This window comes from Mustelus asterias, chromosome 21 (assembly GCF_964213995.1).
Source record: "Mustelus asterias chromosome 21, sMusAst1.hap1.1, whole genome shotgun sequence".
NCBI lineage: Eukaryota > Metazoa > Chordata > Chondrichthyes > Carcharhiniformes > Triakidae > Mustelus > Mustelus asterias.
The window spans coordinates 70,063,643-70,083,280 of record NC_135821.1 but is presented as its reverse complement, the minus strand read 5'-3'; the positions used below and the strand labels follow the sequence as shown (position 1 = coordinate 70,083,280).

At 44.3% G+C, this 19,638-nt stretch overlaps 1 protein-coding gene across 1 annotated transcript; it reads right to left on the bottom strand.

The window, feature by feature from the left end:
• Nucleotides 1-7,035: 7,035 nt before the first annotated feature.
• dynlt1a (dynein light chain Tctex-type 1a) lies at nt 7,036-19,302 on the bottom strand. The gene is made up of 5 exons (XM_078238149.1): nt 19,156-19,302; nt 12,244-12,285; nt 12,022-12,145; nt 10,370-10,447; nt 7,036-7,291 (listed from the first exon to the last, which is right to left on the bottom strand). The coding sequence occupies exons 1-5, from the start codon at nt 19,180-19,182 to the stop codon at nt 7,221-7,223; spliced, it is 342 nt and encodes a 113-aa protein (XP_078094275.1). The 5' UTR covers nt 19,183-19,302; the 3' UTR covers nt 7,036-7,220.
• Between the last annotated feature and the right edge of the window lie 336 nt (nt 19,303-19,638).

Below are 19,638 nucleotides of genomic sequence, written 5' to 3'. Positions count from 1 at the left end.
AGACTGAAGCCAGTCTTTGGTCCCCACTGCAATGTTGTCCCCAAGCTTTGACTCCATTCCTCATTTTGAGTTGTTTGCAATCATATTTGACCTGGAGATGATGAGCAATTGCAGATAGTTATGGAAATGGTTTGTGACTCACAACAAAGATATATCCCAGAGAGGAAGAAGAACTCTAGGACGGGATAAGTCAACCATGATTAACCAAGGAAGTTGAGGATTATTAAAAGAACAAAAAAAGACAGCAATGTGGCAAAATTAGTGGTGAGCTAGAGGATTGGGAAAGGTTTAAAAAAACCAACAAAAGACCAAAAAATAATAGAGGGAGAAAATAATGAAGGTAAACTAGCAAGTAAATGAAAATAGAGCTTTTTTAAATATATAAAAGAGGCCAAAGTGAATGAGAAGAGTGTGTAGAGGATTGGAAAACTGCCCTTATTCAAAATATGAGGGAGACAAAAACAGCTAATTATAGGCTTTTTTAGCTTAACATCTGTCACTGGGAAAATGTTAGTCCGTTATAAAGGCTAATAGAGCATTTAGAAATATATAATATCAAGCAGAGTCAGCATGACTTCATGAAGGGGAGATCATGTCTGACAAATTGAGGTGGTAGCGAGCAGGATAGATGAAAGGGAATCAGTGGATACAATATACTTGGATTTGCAAGAAGCATTTGATAAGGTATTACATAAAAGACTGAAAAGCCTATGATGTTGGAGATAGTATATTAGCATAGAGGATTGGCTAATAGAAGAAAGAGTTGGGATGAGAAGGGCATTTTCAGGATGGCAACCTGTATCGAGTGGAGTGCCACAGGGATCAGTGCTGAGGTCACAATTATTTACATATATATTAATGACTTGGATGAGGGAAGTGAATATATTACTGCCAAGTTTGTGGATGGCACACAGCTGGGAAGCCAAATGGTGAGGATGACACAGTCTACAGAAGGATATAGCCACGTTGAGTGGTCAAAAACTTGGCGGTTGGAGTATAATATAGGAAAATGTGAAGTTATGCACTTTGGTAGAAAGAATAAAGGAGCTGAATATTAAATAGATTGCAGAAAGTATCAACATAGAGGGATTTAGGGGTTGTGTGTAAACCACAAAACTAACAAGCAAGTTTGGGTAATAGGGAAGGCAAATGGAATGGAGTACAAAATAGGGAAGTCTTAATTAGTTAGACCACACCTGGAATCGCTTTGGTCCCCTTATCTAAAGAAAGACAACCAGCATTGGAGGCAGTCCAGAGAAGGTTCACTGGGTTGATCCTAGGTAGGGAGGGATTTTCTTATGGGGAAAGGTTGAGTAGGTTGGGCTTGTATTCATTGGAGTTTAGAAGAATGAGAGGTGATCTTATTGAGACATATAGGATTCTTAGGGGGTTTGACGGTAAATGTTGAGGTTGTTTCCCTTTGTGGAACAGTCTAAGACCAGAGGACATGTAAGGGATTTGCTCATTCAAGGTAGAGATGACTACTTTCTTTTCAGGGTCATGAATCTGGAATTCTTTCCCGCAGAGGGCTGTAGAGGTTGGGTCGTTAAGTATGTTCAAGGCTGAGATAGATTTTTTACTCAGTAAGGGAATCAACGATTATGGGGATAGATGGGAAAGTGAGGCGAGGATTATCAATCATGATGTAATTGAATGGCGGAGCAGATTGATGGGACGAATACAACTTCTGTTCCTGCGTTATAATGTCTTCCAATCACACATCATGCCAACACCAGACTGACTATTTCCTCCTCTAGCATTTCCCGACACCATCTCTACCACAGCTCATCTACTGAAATCCTCACACATCCCTTTGTTACCTCTAGACTTGACTGTTGCAGTCCTGGCCAGTAGCCCACATTCTTTCTTCGATAAACTTGACATCCAAAGCTTTGCTCTTTAGCTCCTAATTCATACTCAATCCTATTCAGTGTGCTCACTGACCTACATTGATTCCCAGTTAGAGTCATAGAGGTTTACAGCATGGAAACAGGCCCTTTGGCCCAACTTGTCCATGCTGGCCTTTTTTTTTAAACCCCTAACTAATCCCAATTGCCCGCATTTGGCCCATATCCCTCCATACCCATTTTACCCATGTAACTGTCTAAATGCTTTTTAAAAGACAAAATTGTACCCACCTCTACTACTACCTCTGGCAGCTCACTCACCACACTCTGTGGAAAAAATTGCCCCTTTTATATCTCTCCCCTCACCTTAAACCTATGCCCTCTAGTTTTAGGCACCCCTACCTTTGAGAAAAGATATCGACTATCAAGCTGATCTGTGCCCCACATTATTTTATCGACCTCTATAAAATCATCCCTCAGCCTTCTACACTCCAGAGAAAAAAGTCCCAGTCTATCCAACCTCTCCTTATAACTCAAACTATCAACCCGGTAGCATCTTAGTAAATCTTTTCGGCACTCTTTCTAGTTTAATAATATCCTTTCTATAATAGGGTGACCAGAACTGCTCACATTATTCCAAGTGTGGCCTTACCAATGTCTCATACAACTTCAACAGTTGAGTAACACATCAATTTTTAAAACTCATTCCCTATCTCGATAATCCCATCCGGCTCCACAACCCTCTAATTCTGACCTTTAGAGCATTCCCGATTTTAATTGATGGTGCTGTATTTAGTTGCCGAAGTGCAAAGCCCCAGAATTCCCTCCCTAAACGTCTTGGCGCCTTGACTTTTAAAATGCCCCAAAACCTACCTATCTGACAAAGCTTTAGGTTATCTGCCCTAATATGTCCATATGTGGCTGTGTCAAGTTGTGTTTTCTAATTCTGCTGTGAAGCTCCTTAAGGCATCTTATTGCATTAAAAGCAGTACATAAAATCCACATTGTTTATTGGTGTATTTGTGCCTTGGGCAGAGTGGATGGCCATCCAGTTGATCATGTGTGAATGTGTCATGAAGTCGCCTGCACCTTGTTGCAATTGCAGCTATTAAGTTCAGGGCTTGCTGAGCACACAGCAAAAGAATGTTCAGGTAATGGAAATAGAACTGAACATCAGCTACTGTCAGATGGTTGACACTCTTGATTTGATTAATTATTGTTGCATATGTTAGTATACAGTGAAAAGTATTGTTTCTTGAGTGCTATACAGACAAAGCATACCATACATAGAGAAGGAAAGGAGAGAGTGCAGAATATGGTGTTACAGTCATAGCTCGGGTGTAGCGTGAGATCAACTTAATGCGAGGTAGGTTCATTCAAAAGTCTGAGGCAGCAGGGAAGAAGCTGTTCTAGAGTCAGTTGGTACGTGGCCTCAGACTTTTGAATCGTTTTCCTGATGGAAGAAGGTGGACGAGAGTATGTCTGGGATGGGTGAAGTTCTTAATTATGCTGGCTGCTTTTCTGAGGCAATGGGAAGTGTAGACAGAGTCAATGGATGGAAGGCTGGTTTGCATGATGGACTAGGCTACATGACCTTTTGTAGTTTCTTGTCGTCTTGGGCAGAGCAGGAGCCATACCGAGCTGTGATGCAACCAGAAAGAATGCTTTCTATGGTGCATCTTTAAAACTTGGTGAGAGCCGTTGCAGACATGCCAAATTTCCTTAGTCTTCTGAGAAAATAGAGGTGTTAGTGGGCTTTCTTAATTAGTGTCAGCATGGGGGGACCAGGGCAAGTTGTTGGTGATTTGGACACCTAAGAACTTGAAGCTCTGGACCATTTCTACTTCGTCTCCATTGATATAGACAGGGACATGTCCTCCACTACACTGCCATCGACTTCAGGAACTCTCCTTCGTTTTGTTGACATTGAGGGAGAGATTATTGTCGCCACACCAGTTCACCAGATTATCTCTCATTCCTGTATTCCGCCATGTCATTGTTTGAGGTCCGACCCACTACGGTGGTGTCGTCAGCAAACTTAAAACTCAAGTTGGAGGGGAATTTTGTCATAGGTTTGTAAGGAGTATATTAGGGGGCTGAGGACACAGCCTTGTGGGGCACTGGTGTTGAGGATGATCGTGGAGGAGGTGTTAGTTGCTGTGGTAGAGATGTGTTGGACAAGGCTAGAGGAGGAAGTAGTCAGTCTTGGTGTTGGCACGATGTGGGATTGGAAGACCATATGACGTAGGAACAGAAGTTGTATTCGGCCCATCAAGTCTGCGCCTCCGTTCAATGAGATCATGACTGATAATCCTCGACTCACTTTCTCACCTTATCCCCATAACCCTTGATTCCCTTGCTGAGTAAAAATCTGTCTATCTCAGCCTTTAACACAACGGCCCATCCTCTACAGCCCTCTGCGGGAAAGAATTTCACAGATTCATGACCCTGAGAGAAGAAATTCCTCATCTCTGCCTTAAATGGGCAATTCCCTTACTGAGGCTCAAGAATTTGGAGAGACAATTCTATTCATGGCCTTACTGCAACCCTTGTTCTAGATTTTTTTCAAGCGCTTTTACAAGGTTTCAAAAGTGCTGCTAACTCAGGTTTCCAGTGATTATTTTAAAGAAAAGAAATGTTAACAACCAAAGCTTCTTGTGCAATGATTTTAGTGCTTGTGTCTATTTGAAGTATTAAGGCTTGAACGTGTACACTTCTGCTGGCTAGGAGACAACAGCCAACAACTGAATTATCTGTTTCAAGGAAAGACTTGCATTTATAGAATGACTTTCATGATAAAAACATAGAATGTAGCAGCCGGCCATTCAGCCCTTTGAGCCTGCTTTGCCATTCAATGTGATCTTGGCTGATGCTCCGTCAATGCCATTCTCCTGCGCTCTCCCCATATCTCTTGACACCTTTTGAGTCTAGAAATCTATTTCCTCAAATATATTCAGTGACTTGGTCTCTCCCGCCTTCTGTGGTAGAGAATTCCACAGGTTCACCACCCTGAGTGAAGAAATTTCTCATCTCAGTTCTAAATGGCCTAACCCATAACCTTGTTCTAGACTCACCCAGTAAGAGTTTTAACAACACCAGGTTAAAGTCCCAAGCCTGTTGGACTTTAACCTGCTGGTGTTAAAACTCTTACTGTATTTACCCCAGTCCAGCGCCGGCATCTCCACGTCTAGACTCACCCAGCCAGAGGAAATTGTCACAGCCCCTAGTCTGACAATTTTATGTTTCAATTAAATTCCCTCATTCTTAATTCCAGTGAATACATGCTCAGTTGACCCAATCGCCTTGTACGACAATCCTGCCAAACCAGGAATCGGTCTAGTAAGCCTTCGCTGTACCCCCTCTATGGCAAGTACATCTTTTCTGATATTAGCAGGTCAAAACTGCGCACACTGCCAGATGTAGTCTCACCAAGGCCCTGTACAGCTGCAGTAATACATCATTGCTCCTGTACTCAAGTCCTCTTGCAATGATCGACCACCAGAAGCACTTTCCAGCCAACTAAGTATTTTTGACGTGTAGTCACTTGTAATTTAATCAATTTGCGCAGAAACTCCCATCAGCACCACTGAACTAGTGATCAGATCATCTGTTTTTGTGATGTTGATTAAAGGATAAATGTTTTGGCCTGGACACCAGGGTTAGCTCCCCTGTTCTTAGAGATGTTTCACGTCCACCTGAGAGAGCAGACAGAGCCTTGATTTAACATCTCAGCTGAAAGATGGCAACTCCAACATTGCAGCATTCAAACAATATTGCAGTGGCTGGTTCATCTTGATTTTTATGCCCAAGTCCTGGAGTGGACCTTGAACCTGGAACTTTGAGACTTGGGTAAGGATGCTACAAAATGAACAACCAGCTGATACACTGGAGACCATTCAGCCCCTCTCGCCTCAATTAGATCATAGCTGACCTGTACCTTAACTTTATTTGGATCTGTAACCCTTGCCTAGAAGAATCTATCCATCGCCATTTTCAAATGTTCAACTGACCTCATGTCAACATTGTTTGGAGGAGAGAACTCCAGACTTATACTATTATATAAAATGCTCTTGTATCTTCCCTGAATGGCCCAGCTTGAAATGCTCTGTGCTCTATGTCCGTGCCAAACAAAAGTGAACTTCACAATACAACGATGAAAAGATATTTGCAAGACCCTCACATGAGCTCTTGTGATGAATTGGCATTGCTGCATCTGATAGTTTTTTGTCCCTTTGTGCCAGTCTGTTCCATGGGTACCAGCTGAACTTCTGTAACTCGCCTGAACAACTCTTTTTGGTAGGTGTCCCTTGGGTAGAGTTTTGCTCGCTACTTTAGGCATCTCAGCCTGGTCTTTGATTGCCCTTTTTCCTACCCCTCACTTAACATCCCCATACACTTGCACCATACAGAATCAGTTACTGTGTTTGGATAGTTTTTCTCTCGTCTTTCCCTCCCTGTTCTGAGTCCCCTGGGTTCTCTGTCCAGGGCTGAGTGTGCTATGTGCTGTGGCTATTTGCTGATACCCTAGCTGAGTCCTGGAACCTTGCCTGTGTAGCTGAGTGCCACCACCCCCTCCCTGAGTGGCATACTAATCTGGTGAATTGTTCCCAGACACCACCTGAGTTACTCCTAATTGTACTTCTCCAAAGGTAAGAAGTCTCACAACACCAGGTTAAAGTCTGACAGATTTATTTGGAATCAGGAGCAGCATTCCGAAAGCTTGTGAATCCAAATAAACCTGTTGGACTTTAACCTGGTGTTGTGAGACTTCTTACTGTGCCTATCCCAGTCCAATGCCGGCATCTCCAGTTACTTTTCCAACTTCAGCATAAAATGTGCTGGTTTAAAAATGGCACGTGTAATCCGTTATATAAATTCTAGGTTATAACATGAGCTTCAGATCATTTTGTATTGCATTTTTGTGGCTTCATTTCGGTGTACAAATGGCCCACTCGTATTAAGGGAAGTGAAAATGTCCTATTTGGGTAAATAATTTTCGCAACTCCAGCTGGCAATAACAGCTGTTTCACCCTCCCCTGCCCCCGGCTTCTGGTGATAGTTTCTGCTTAGGTAATGCAAATCAATGGAAATAGTAACATATTGTGCAAGGCACCAAATATTACATCCAGTACATTGTACAGATAGAACACCCTGACATTGTGTAGCAGAAATGAGTTCCAAACAGTTTAAAATGCAAATAAGTTTGTATTGCATTAAGTTTCATTAATTCTTTGTGTAAGATCCATTGTATATTAAATGCAATTTCAGTATTGGTAATTGACAAAAAGCAGCACTGGATTTGCAATGCACTCTTAAAAGAAAATTATTTAAAAATGATTCCCAGACAAATGCAGCGATAACGTGAAGCAGGTTCTAGACACCGAGGCCAAAGATGCTAACAATGCAATACATGGTCTTGTTCTCCCATCTGACAGTGCAGCTTCCTAAAAACAAAAATAGCAGTCAGTGATGGAACTTACAAAACTGGCAGAAATACTCACGATAAAGTAGGTAAACATCTTGTCGTTCAGAGACCATAAGATATAGGAGCAGAATTAGGCCATTCGGCCCATTGAGCCTGCTCCGCCATTCATTATGATCATGGCTGATCATATTCAATATCCTGATCCCACCTCTTCTCTTCCCCCCACCCCCCCCCCCCCCCCCCTCAATATCCCTTGATCCCTTTAGCCCAAAGAGATATTTAATTTCTTCTTGAAATCACGCATTTTGGCCTCCGCTACTTTCTGTGGTAGTGAATTCCACACATTCAATCATGGCTGATATGATTCTCATCCCCATTCTCCCTGCCTTCTCCCCATAACCCTTGATCCCCCTATTGATCAAGAAGCTACCTATCTATTTGGCCCATCAAGTCTGCACCGACCACAATCCCACCCAGGCCCTAACTCCATAACCCTATGCATTTACCCTAGCTAGTCCCCCTGACACTAAGGGGCAATTCAGCATGGCCAATCCCCCTAACCCGCACATCTTTGGACTGTGGGAGGAAACCGGAGCACCTGCAAGAAACCCACGTGGACATGGGGAGAACATGCAAACTCCACACACTGACCCAAGCTGGGAATCGAACCCGGGTCCCTGATGCTGTGAGGCAGCAGTGCTAACCACTGTGTCACCATGCCACCCATGGCCGCACGTGGCCGTTCAGATACAACTGAGTGGCTTGCTGGGCCATTTCAAAGGGCAATTAAGAGTCAACCACATTGCTGTGGATCTGGGGGTCATATGTTTATTTTGGCCAGGATTTTGTGGTGGTGATGGCTGTAAAACTCTGCTGCCGTTACTCCACTGAAACTGATAGCAACCTAGAGTCCACATATGTACAGAATAGCAGAGAATTCCAGATGTTGCTGTCGGTGGTTCTACGCTCCATGTGAGGATGCACTATTGAGGTTCTACCACTCGATAGAAATCAATTCTATTGATGAGCTTCCACTTTTATGCTATTAGTCTTGTGGTACAAACCCTTGGGGGGGAAAAAGTTACAGCATGTTGAATGAGGTGCAAGTGGTTTTTTAATGGTGTACAAAATTTATAATTCTTCAAATCTTCAGACCCTGAAGCCAATTTTATTTCTCTGCAAATTCCACATTTATCTTCTACCCTAATCCAATCAATTATTTCACGCTGAAAATAATTGAAGGTTGTCGAGTGGTTTTAACTTCCTTGTTTACTCTGTGTAGATGTTTCAATGAAATCTGATGCTTTTAACTTTTGCTGATCCAAATATCCCTTTGATTTGGGGCCAGATTTAAACTGCCATCGGGAAAGGGGAAGTCCGGGAAGCACTCCGGGAATGGTTGGATCTTGGGCAATTTTCTTTGAGGTCGTTGCTTTGCCATTGACTGCAAAAATCTAGCCTTTACCCACCTTTGGCATGTTTACACTGACATCCTACTACTTACCCTTTTGTATAAATACCCAATCTGTGCTCATTCACTCACATTGACTGCACCTGCAGGGTTAACTGTTATGATGGGCCACACAAAGTTGGTCTCTGAGCAGTTCCTTTTGGCTTAGAGTAAAGTACACTGTTTAGTGGTGTATAAACCACAGGGTCCCAAATTTCACACCCACTTTGCTGAGTTAGATGGCGTCACTCTGATACTATATCGCACCCAAGTCCTACTAACTCCAAGGTGCCCCCTGCTGGACATTGTTAATGGGCATATCCTCAGCAGACATTGCAATCAGTATTAAAGTTGAGGAGCCTGCTGAGCCTTGCTATCTAGGCTTTCTTAAGAATGGCAAAAGGTGTGGAGGAGGAGTCAGCCCCTGTGGATCTGTACTTCAAGTATTGTTGCCAAAAAAGGTGGTGATAAAAGAGGTCTGAATTGTCAAGTTCAGTTTGATCACGATCTCAACACTGGACTTGATCCTAAATTCTCTAGCTCTGGGCGATGTCCAAAGATGCGCAGGTTGGGTGGATTGGCCATGCCAAGTTGCTCCTTTGTGTCAGGGTAAATACGTGGGGTTACAAGGATAGGGCCTGGGTGGGATTGTTGTTGGTGCAGACTCGATGGCCTAAATGGCCTCCTTCTGCAGAGTAGGGATCCTCTGATGTGCTATTCAAATAAGATGAATGAGTAAAAATATTGTTCATCCTGACTACTGTTCATCTTGAGTAGCACTGGAACTTGATTGTTATTAAATTGGCATTCACTGTGTCCTGCTCCTATGAAGGCAACTAGTAACCCTTCCAGTGTTTGTCGAAATGGTAGCCTGGATTTAACAGTTGAGCGACAGTGCTCACTGCTGCGCGCACACAGCTGCCTGCAAAGATCATACAATCTCTGTGACATGAATTTTCTCTCTCCCAATGTTAATTTAAACCTGGTGGTTTGTCAAGAGGACTCCCAGGCGACCAGGAACAATGATGCTACGAGACAGCCAACGACATGGATGAACACTTGCAATGCAAGCCAGGGTGTAAAATGCACTGATTATCCTTCACTTTTTAAATATTACAAAGAACAAATTAAGGATTGGGACATGCATATTACAAGTGGAAATATAAAAGTTGGGATTTTTATCCAAAAAATGACTTTACTTATTTTCCAGGGCCAGAGAGGTTTTTCTGCAGTTATAGCTTTGTTTGCCGTTAAAAACCTACGTACAGCTCCTCAACAAAGCATAACTTTTTGTTTTGTTTGCAGTAATTTTACAGAATTAAATTCACTGATTGCAGGAAAATGGACAACACACTCTGGAGGAACATTGAATGTTGAGTTACACGTGTGGGAGCCAAAGTTGCTCTCCCCTTTCACACAGCAGCTGACGACCAACATTGGACCAACTGCAAAATCCATGGTCACACTCATTGAAATTCTTTTTTACATTGGGCTGGACCCCTTCACAAACATAAGCCAGACAACAGAACAAACAGTAAATCTAAAACTGGACTAGACGAGCATTTTGCAGCTTTTTGTACACTCGAGTGCAATAACGTACTGCCTCAAGAGTAAAGGACCAAAGTAAATAAAGTTGCTGCATCTTACCATCGACAGAGTTATCCCAGAAACACGAGCTAGCAGTGTGCAACCCTGCTCCATTCTTTTGCATTATCACACAGGTCACTGCAATTGGAGAGGGACAAAGCAATACAGTAAACATCTCGAATCCAGCAGCAGCACCAAACCATTAACAAAGTGAAAGTATTTTCACTGTCCATATTAAACACTCCCTGGTGGTTGCCAAGACTGTAGATACAAGACCCACCTAGTGTTAAATATTTCCCTTTTTCAGAGGTTTCCTCATCTGAATTATGTTAGAGCAGCAGTCCGGAAGACGTACTGGTTCGGGTGCATTGGCCATGCTAAATTCTCCCTCAGTGTACCCGAACAGGCGCCAGAGTGTGGCAACTGGGGGATTTTCACAGTAACTTCATTGCAGTGTTAATGTAAGCCGACTTGTGACACTAATAAATAAACTTTAAAACAGAGTCTCCTTCAATTTTGTTAAATGTGTTCCATATCTCTCAGGCCATGTGCATATATTTCAATTATAGCTAGTCCTGGTCACTCTAGTTCCACACAAAGTGGAACTAGGGTCCAAACTGGGTGAATGTGTAACATTTGAATGAAGCAACAAAGCTTGGGCCAGGAATTGGGTCGAGATTTAATGGTTGGCCACAGCCGTTGGGGCTGTAAAATCCTGGCAGTAACTTGTGTGTCAGTAAAGGGAGGGTGGGAAAAGAATGGTTGGAAATTCTATCCAAGGAGTGAATACTTTGTTCCAGTCTGCTCCAAGGTTGTCAAATTTACCAAACTGGAACATTCTGTATCGGGAACTTTTGAATTGTTTGTTGGATATTCTGGAGAGTGAATTGGCTCAACACAAACTGGAGGAGCAGCATCTCATCTTCCGGCGAGGCACTTTACAGCCTTCCGGTCTCAACATTGAATTCAACAACTTCAGATGATTTGTTCGACCCGACCTCGACCCCTCTGTTTTCATTCTATTTTATTTAATTTTTTTACTGTTCTCTACCTTTTATTTCTTTATTGTCTTTCTTCATTTTTCTTCCCCCCCCCACTCTTTTCCCCTACTTTATCCCCCTTCCCTTACCTTTTCTCCCCCTTTGCTTCCGCTTTTCTAAATCTTACCTCTGTCCCACTCATTTTCTTCCAAAATCTTCATTTCAGCTTCTCTGCCGTTTGGCCATTCACACCCTTTATTCTCTCTCTGGGCTGCCATTAGCAGCCTTTCCCCTTGTTTGTGAGGCTATGACTCATCTTTCATTCCCTCACCCTGCAGTATAAATATCTCCCACTTTCTGTGCCTTTTAGTTTTGACAAAGGGTCGTCTGGATTCGAAACGTCAGCTCTTTTCTCTCACAGATGCTGCCAGACCTGCTGAGATTTTCCAGCATTTTTTCTTTTGGATTCTGGAAAGCGAGTTGCTTTGGGTGTGTTGGTATCAGCTGTATATTTTAAAATAGCATAATAAAATTTAACGGTGACATTTGATAGTTTAATACTTCAATTCCATCTCGATGGAATGTGGGGATCAGACTGCCTTGGTAGCTCATCTTTCCAATGACAGCACTCGTCTCGACAATATACTTCTCATGTTTCTGTTTAATCATTGATTTAAATTAGTTTTTGGCCATGTAAAAATTAAGCTGCATTAAAATGCTTTAGTTGCTCACCAATGTATTTAAAAGGCTTGGCCAGTTTGGTGAGTTGGTTGAGACATTGCTCCACCACTGTGGATGTCCATTGATTCACTTTGTTGTGCTGGTAGGCGTTCCCTCCAATTGTGTTCTCCACTGCCTGAAATGTGAAGAGGAATAAGTCACAGCAGACAAACTAGAACTGGGCAGCTCAGCAGCAAAAATGTTGTCAAAAAAAAATGTAATAAAAGCACTCACTTCTTTAATGATGGTGCTTACATCGTCAACAACAAAAGCAGTCTGGAAGATGAGGGAGAAATGGGTAAGACCAAAGTGATCATTTTGCTCAAACTTTGAGTTTCAAAACAAACTCTGCCATTGTGTTTGCCAATAGGATAAAATGAATGTTTCTTACCGATTCACCGTGGATATTTCAATTAGTTTGCAAACTTCTGAGTTGAGTTAAACAGTTTGATATTTGCAGCTTAGTTAGACTGCAGGATTTATACTTGGAACAGGATTAGGCCATTCAGCCTCTTGAACCTGCTCCCCCCATTCAATAAGATCGTGGCTGCTCTGCCAACGCAACAGTACGCAGATCCCAAAACTGCAACTGCAGTCCATCTCATTTATCCCATTCAAACTTGAACCCTTCAGTCTGTCCAGTTTAAATACTCCCGTTTCTTGGGAGGGAAATGGGCCAGTTCCTACCCCCTGACGTATTTCCAAGTGCACTTATTCCTTACTCACTGCACCCACTAAATTCTGACTTGTGATTAAGCAATTTACTTCATTTCTACAAATTCACATCCAAAATAAAAACCTTCAAGGGTTATTCACTTTCTGAAAGTTATTTGAATGTCTGCTACATGGGGTGGCATAGCGGTACCGTGGTTAGCACTGCTGCCGCACAGCGCCAGGGACCCGGCTGGGTCACTGTCTGTGTGGAGTTTGCACATTCTCCCCGTGTCTGCGTGGCTTTCCTGCGGGTGCTCCGGTTTCCTCCCACAGTCTGAAAGACGTGCTGGCTAGGTGCATCGGCCGTGCTAAATTCTCCCTCAGTGTACCCGAACAGGTGTCGGAGTGTGGCGACTAGGGAATTTTCACAGTAACTTCATTGCAGTATTAATGTAAGCCTACTTGTCACAATAAATAAACTTAGGACGTGAGCAACAAGAGCAGGTGTAGGCCATAGGGCCTCGGGAGCCCGCTCCACCCTTCAATAGGATCTTAATTGATTTTATTTCAATTCCAGTTCCCACAACTGTCCTTGATACCATTAGTCTCCAAAGTCTACCTGTCTTGAATTTGTTCAAAAGCTGACCACCTATAGCTCTCTGGGGTTGGGAATTCCAAAGGTTTGCAATCCTCGCCCAACCATGCACATGCGCACACACGCACGCACACACCCCCTCGAAGACTATGATGCCCCCAATTCTGGACCTGGAACTCAACAAGAAGGCTTCAAGAGGTCCACCAAAAATAACCAGAGACTGTGCACAGAGGGAAAAAAAATGAGAATATAAAAATCAGAATCTGAGTTGGGACAAGAGATTGCTTTGTCAATCAAGGGATGCTGTCCAATGGGATTGATCCAGAGCTGGTTTTGATGGCTTTCAGATAGGATTTGGCTGAAGTGTAGAGACAGAGAAAGGTACAAGCTGCTCCTTGCAAGGGACAGTGGAGATAGTTGGTGTTTGGACACTGAGTTGAGGGAAACCCTGGGGTGGGAGGGGGAGGGCTATGGTGTAGAGGATATAACAATGAGACTTTGCCTGTTGAACAATGTTGAGATTCGGAGTTATAGAGAGAAGCCATGCCTTAAAGCTGCATCTGCCACCACCCCCCCATGGCATAATGTGCATCAAGTCAGTTGGCAAAATTTGGTACATTTCCATGTTTGCATTTCTGATTTCTTGTTAGTTCCACCCTGTGTGTTTTTTCTCTGACTGCCATGCCCCTTCTACCCCAATTGAGTTAATAAACAAAGAAAATTACAGCACAGGAACAGGCCCTTCGGCCCTCCAAGCCTGCACCGACCATGCTGCCCGACTGAACTAAAACCCCCTACCCTTCTGGGGACCATATGCCTCCATTCCCACCCTATTCATGTATTTGTCCAGACGCCCCTTAAAACTCACTATTGTATCTGCTTCCACTACCTCCCCCCAGCAGCGAGTTCCAGGCACCCACCACCCTCTGTGTAAAAAGCTTGCCTTGTACATCTCCTTTAAACCTTGGCCGTGGCACCTTAAACCCATGTCCCCTAGTAATTGACTCTTCCACCCTGGAAAAAAGCTTCTGACTATCCACTCTGTCCATGTCCCTCATAATCTTGTAGACTTCTATCAGGTCGCCCCTCAACCTCCGTCGTTCCAGTGAGAACAAACCAAGTTTCTCCAACCTCTCCTCATAGCTAATGCCCGCCATACCAGGCAAACATCCTGGTAAATCTTTTCTGTAGCCTCTCCAAAGCCTCCATCCACATCCTTCTGGTAGTGTGGCGACCAGAATTGAACACTATATTCCAAGTGTGGCCTACCTAAGGTTTTATAAAGCTGCAACATGACTGGCCAATTTTTAAACTCAATACCCTGGCCAATGAAGGCAAGCATGCCGTATGCCTTCTTGACTACCTTCTCCACCTGCGTTGCCACTTTCAGTGACCTGTGTATCTGTACACCCAGATCCCTCTGCCTATCAATACTCTTAAGGATTCTGCCATTTACTGTATATTTCCTATCTGTATCAGACTTTCTAAAATGCATTACCTCACATTTGTCCGGATTAAACTCCATCTGCCATCTCTCTGCCCAAGCCTCCAACCGATCAATATCCTGCTGAATCCTCTGATGGTCCTCATCACTATCCGCAGATCCACCAACCTTTGTGTCGTCGGCAAACTTACTAATCAAACCAGTTACATTTTCCTCCAACTCATTTATATATATTACGAACAGCAAAGGTCCCAGCACTGATCCCTGAGGAACGCCACTTGTCACAGCCCTCCATTCAGAAACACACCCTTCCGTTGCTACCCTCTGTCTTCTATGACCGAGCCAGTTTTGTATCCACCTTGCCAGCTCATCTCTGATCCCATGCGACTTCACTTTCTGCACCAGTCTGCCATGAGGGACCTTGTCAAAGGCCTTACTGAAGTCCATGTCGGCAACATCCACTGCCCTACCCTCATCAATCATCTTCGTCACTTCCTCAAAAAACTTGATCAAGTTAGTGAGACATGACCTCCCCTTCACAAAACCATGTTGCCTCTCGCTAATACGTCCACTTATTTCCAAGTGGGAGTAAATCCTGTCTCGAAGAATCCTCTTCAATAATTTCCCTACTACTGACGTAAGGCTCACCGTCCTGTAATTACGTAGATTATTATTGCTACCCTTCTTAAACAAAGGAACAATAGTGACTGCTGTACGGTTGGGAATTAGAGTTGTGTTTGGTTCCATATTTATACATTTTTATAAAATGCTTGTTTAAAGGTACAAAGAGTTTGTAAATTGGAAAGATAAGTACATGAGAATTTCTATGGAGACCAGAATCTGCAGGCAGATAATGACAGGGGAGGTGTTGGCCTAGTGGTATTATCATTAGACTCTTAATCCAGAAACTCAGCTAATGTTCTGGAAATCTGAGTTCGAATCCCACCACAGCAGTTGGTGGAATTTGAATTCAAGAAAAAATATCTGGAATTAAGAATCTACTGATCACCATGAAACAATTGTCGGAAAAACCCATCTGGTTCACTAATGTCTTTCAGGGAAGGAAATCTGCCGTCCTTACCTGGTCTGGTCGACATGTGACTCCCGAGCCACAGCAATGTGGTGGACTCTCAACTGCCCTCTCAAATGGCCTAGCGAGCCACTCAGTTTCAAGGGCAACAAGAGATGGGCAATAAATGCTGGACAGCCAGTGATGCCCATGTCCCATGAATGAACAAAGAACAGGACAGCACAGGAAACAGGCCCTTCGGCCCTCCAAGCCTGTGCCGCTCCTTGGTCCAACTAGACCAATCGTTTGTATCCCTCCATTCCCAGGCTGCTCATGTGACTATCCAGGTAAGTCTTAAACGATGTCAGCGTGCCTGCCTCCACCACCCGACTTGGCAGTGCATTCCAGGCCCTCACTACCCTCTGTGTAAAAAACGTCCCTCTGATGTCTGAGTTATATTTCGCCCCTCTCAGCTTGAGCCCGTGACCCCTCGTGATCGTCACCTCCGACCTGGGAAAAAGCTTCCCACTATTCACCCTATCTATACCCTTCATAATCTTGTATACCTCTATTAGATCTCCCCTCATTCTCCGTCTTTCCAAGGAGAACAACCCCAGTCTACCCAATCTCTCCTCATAGCTAAGACCCTCCATACCAGGCAACATCCTGGTAAACCTTCTCTGCACTCCCTCCAATGCCTCCACGTCCTTCTGGTAGTGCGGCGACCAGAACTGGACGCAGTACTCCAAATATGGCCTAACCAGCGTTCTATACAGCTGCATCATCAGACTTCAGCTTTTAAACTCTATACCCCGTCCTATAAAGGCAAGCATACCATATGCCTTCTTCACCACCTTCTCCACCTGTGTTGCCACCTTCAAGGATTTGTGGACTTGCACACCTCGGTCCCTCTGTGTTTCTATACTCCTGATGACTCTGCCATTTATTGTATAACTCCTCCCTACATTATTTCTTCCAAAATGCATCACTTCGCATTTATCCGGATTAAATTCCATCTGCCACCTCTCCGCCCAATTTTCCAGCCTATCTATATCCTGCTGTATTGCCCGACAATGCTCTTCGCTATCCGCAATTCCAGCCATCTTCGTGTCATCCGCAAACTTGCTGATTACACCAGTTACACCTTCTTCCAAATCATTTATATATATCACAAATAGCAGAGGTTAAAAAAGTTGTAGGTGCAACAAATGTGCTTAATTGTGTAGCGTATTCTCGTAAAGGAAATGCTCATTGTGTCAAGGGGGGGATCTGTGGGATTTTCTAACATGGGGGGAGGGACTCAGAAGCACAAATGTTGAGAATCCCTGATCTCGGCCATCCAGTCATGGGAAACATTCCAGTATCCAGCCTGTTAAACCTCTGAGAGTTGTAGATGTTTCAATACGATCACCTCCCGTTCTCCTCAACTCCAGAGAACAGAAGCCTATTCTATTCATAGAATCATAGAATCCCGACAATGTAAAAAGAGGCCATTTGGCCCATCGAGTCTGCACTGACCACAATCCCATCCAGGCCCTATCCCCGTAACCCCACGAATTTACCCTGCTAATGCCCTGACACTAAGGGTCAATTTATCATGGCCAGTCAACCTAACCTGCATATCTTTGGACTGTGGAAGGAAACCCACACAAACATGGGGAGAATGTGCAAACTCCACACAATCACCTGAAGCCGGAATTGCACCCGGGTCCCTGGCGCTGTGAGGCAGCAGTGCTAATTGTATCACCCTGCCGCCATGTCCATGTCCATCCTCCCCCACCCCCTGCCGTAGCCCAATCCTACCATCACAAGGGTTATCTCTCAATGTCATATATCCACCTTGGGATAACTCTGGCCTGAAACAATATTTATCTCCCTTTGTCACCTGGATTGGATAACTGTCTTTTGTACATGTGATGTTCACAAAGGTAGGGGAGTCTAAAACTAGAGGGCATAGGTTTAAGGTAAGAGGGGAGAGGTACAAAAGTGTCCAGAGGAGCAATTTTTTCACACACTGTGAGTGGAACAAGCTGCCAGAGGTAGTAGTAGAGGCGGGTACAATTTTGTCTTTTAAAAAGCACTTAGACAGTTACATGGGTATAGAGGGATATGGCCAAACGCGGGCAATTGGGACTAGCTTAGTGGTTAAAAAAAAGGGCAGCATGGACAAGTTGGGCTTGTTCAAGGGCCTGTTTCCATGCTGTAAACCTCTATGACTCTAACTCTCTTCATCAGAGAGCAGTGGAGATGGTGGATAGATTAGGGAGTCGAGTGCGCTGGAGAGAGGGACTGGAACGTGAAGTTGAAACCACAAGCATAGAATCCCTACAATGTCGAAGGAGGCCCATCGAGCCTGCACCGACTCTCTGACAGAGCATCTTACCCAGACCCACATTCCCGCTCTAACCCTGTAACTCCACACATTTCCCATGGCTAATTCCGCCCCCCCCCCCACCGAACCTACACATCTTGGGACACTAAGGGGCAATTTAGCACGGCCAATCCACCTAACCTGCACATCTTTGGAGTGTGGGAGGAAACCGGAGCACCTGGAGGAAACCCACGCAGGGGAGAAGGTGCAAACTTCACAGACGGCCACCCGAGGCCGGAATCGAACCCGGGTCCTTGGCGCTGTGAGGCAGCAGTCCTAACCACTGTGCCGGCCAATCAGATCAGTCATGATGCAATGGAATGGCAGATGAGACTCGAGGGGCAGAATGGCCTGCTCAGCATTCTAGTGTCCAACCTTGCCAAGTGTCTTGTGTTGAACTCTTGGATTATCTCCCTACAAGCACAGCAACTGAGCTCCCCCAACCCCCAAAGGGGGAAGAGTTTTTTTTTCTGAGGTAGTTTATTTAATCTTGGGGGAACCAATATAGCACATTCAACCACATTGTGGCTGCAACCATGTAAAAAAAACAATGTTTAAATTAGACTGCTTTTAGAGGCGAAATGTTACCTCCCTCCACCCACCCCATTTTCTGAAAAGAGTCACTAACGTTTATTTTTATTTCTCTCCTAACTCTCAGGTCATTGTTTGTTCTGCAGTGAGATTTGGGGCAGTGGGGATCCATTCGCCTGCCAGGCAAAGACAAAAAGTGCATTGACAGGAACAACTTGGCCTGTGTGGACCCAGGGGTAGAAGGGGGGGGTATAACAAATGGACAGACCCTCCTTTTGTCTCCCACCCCAACACGGTGAGCCTCCCTCCCACGTTGGGACTTTTGTATCTAAATATCCAGTTCTACTCGACAGGATCCGGAATGTGGCATTTCCGCTGCCTTGAAATTGACACAAGGAAACCTAAAGAGGAAGAAAGATACAAACGGGAAACAAACTCTTTTGCAACACCCTCCTCCCCCGCCCCCCCCAAAATAAACAAAACCGAAGTGTTTGGTTTGAAAACCGACCCCTTGCTCTTTTTAATCAATTAGAAATGGTTACCTCTTCTCCCGACTGAAACTCATCCATGGTGACTCTCAGCCCGGCGCCTGTAACTACAACAAGACAATCACTATAGGCATTAAGCTCTCAGCCGGAACATTGTGGGTGGGAATAAACTGCTCAACATTGCCAGTTAACACAGCCCTGCCCGCTAATCCGGCCGCCTGGCTGAGCAAATCGGATGGGGAGCAGCGAAGGCGGAACCTCCTCCCTTGGTTGTGTGCCTGAATATTTGCATTGGAACAATGAAACCGCTGTTTAGACCCTGGGACAAAAGATCCGCGACCCTCGTCTCACACACAGCCCGTTCACCCAGGCACACCTTTCCACAGGGTAGAAAGCTCTTGTCAAAAGTTGAACTGGATGCCCCTTGGCCACTCAGAAAAATTCTGACCCACAACAAAATGAGACTGGTGTCCTCTGGACCTGTGATGTAAGTGCCCACCTTCAGGTTTTTCTCTCTCAACTGTCCTCTGAATCCAG

What these genes read in the sequence shown, in the direction of transcription:
- dynlt1a (XM_078238149.1), bottom strand. Translation starts at nt 19,182, where the DNA reads ATGGATGAGTTTCAGTCGGGAGAAGAG. An exon ending in AGTTTCAGTCGGGAGAAGAG is followed by an intron (nt 12,286 to 19,155) that starts GTAACCATTTCT and finishes CTCATCTTCCAG; the next exon opens with ACTGCTTTTGTTGTTGACGA. An exon ending in TAAGCACCATCATTAAAGAA is followed by an intron (nt 12,146 to 12,243) that starts GTGAGTGCTTTT and finishes TTCACATTTCAG; the next exon opens with GCAGTGGAGAACACAATTGG.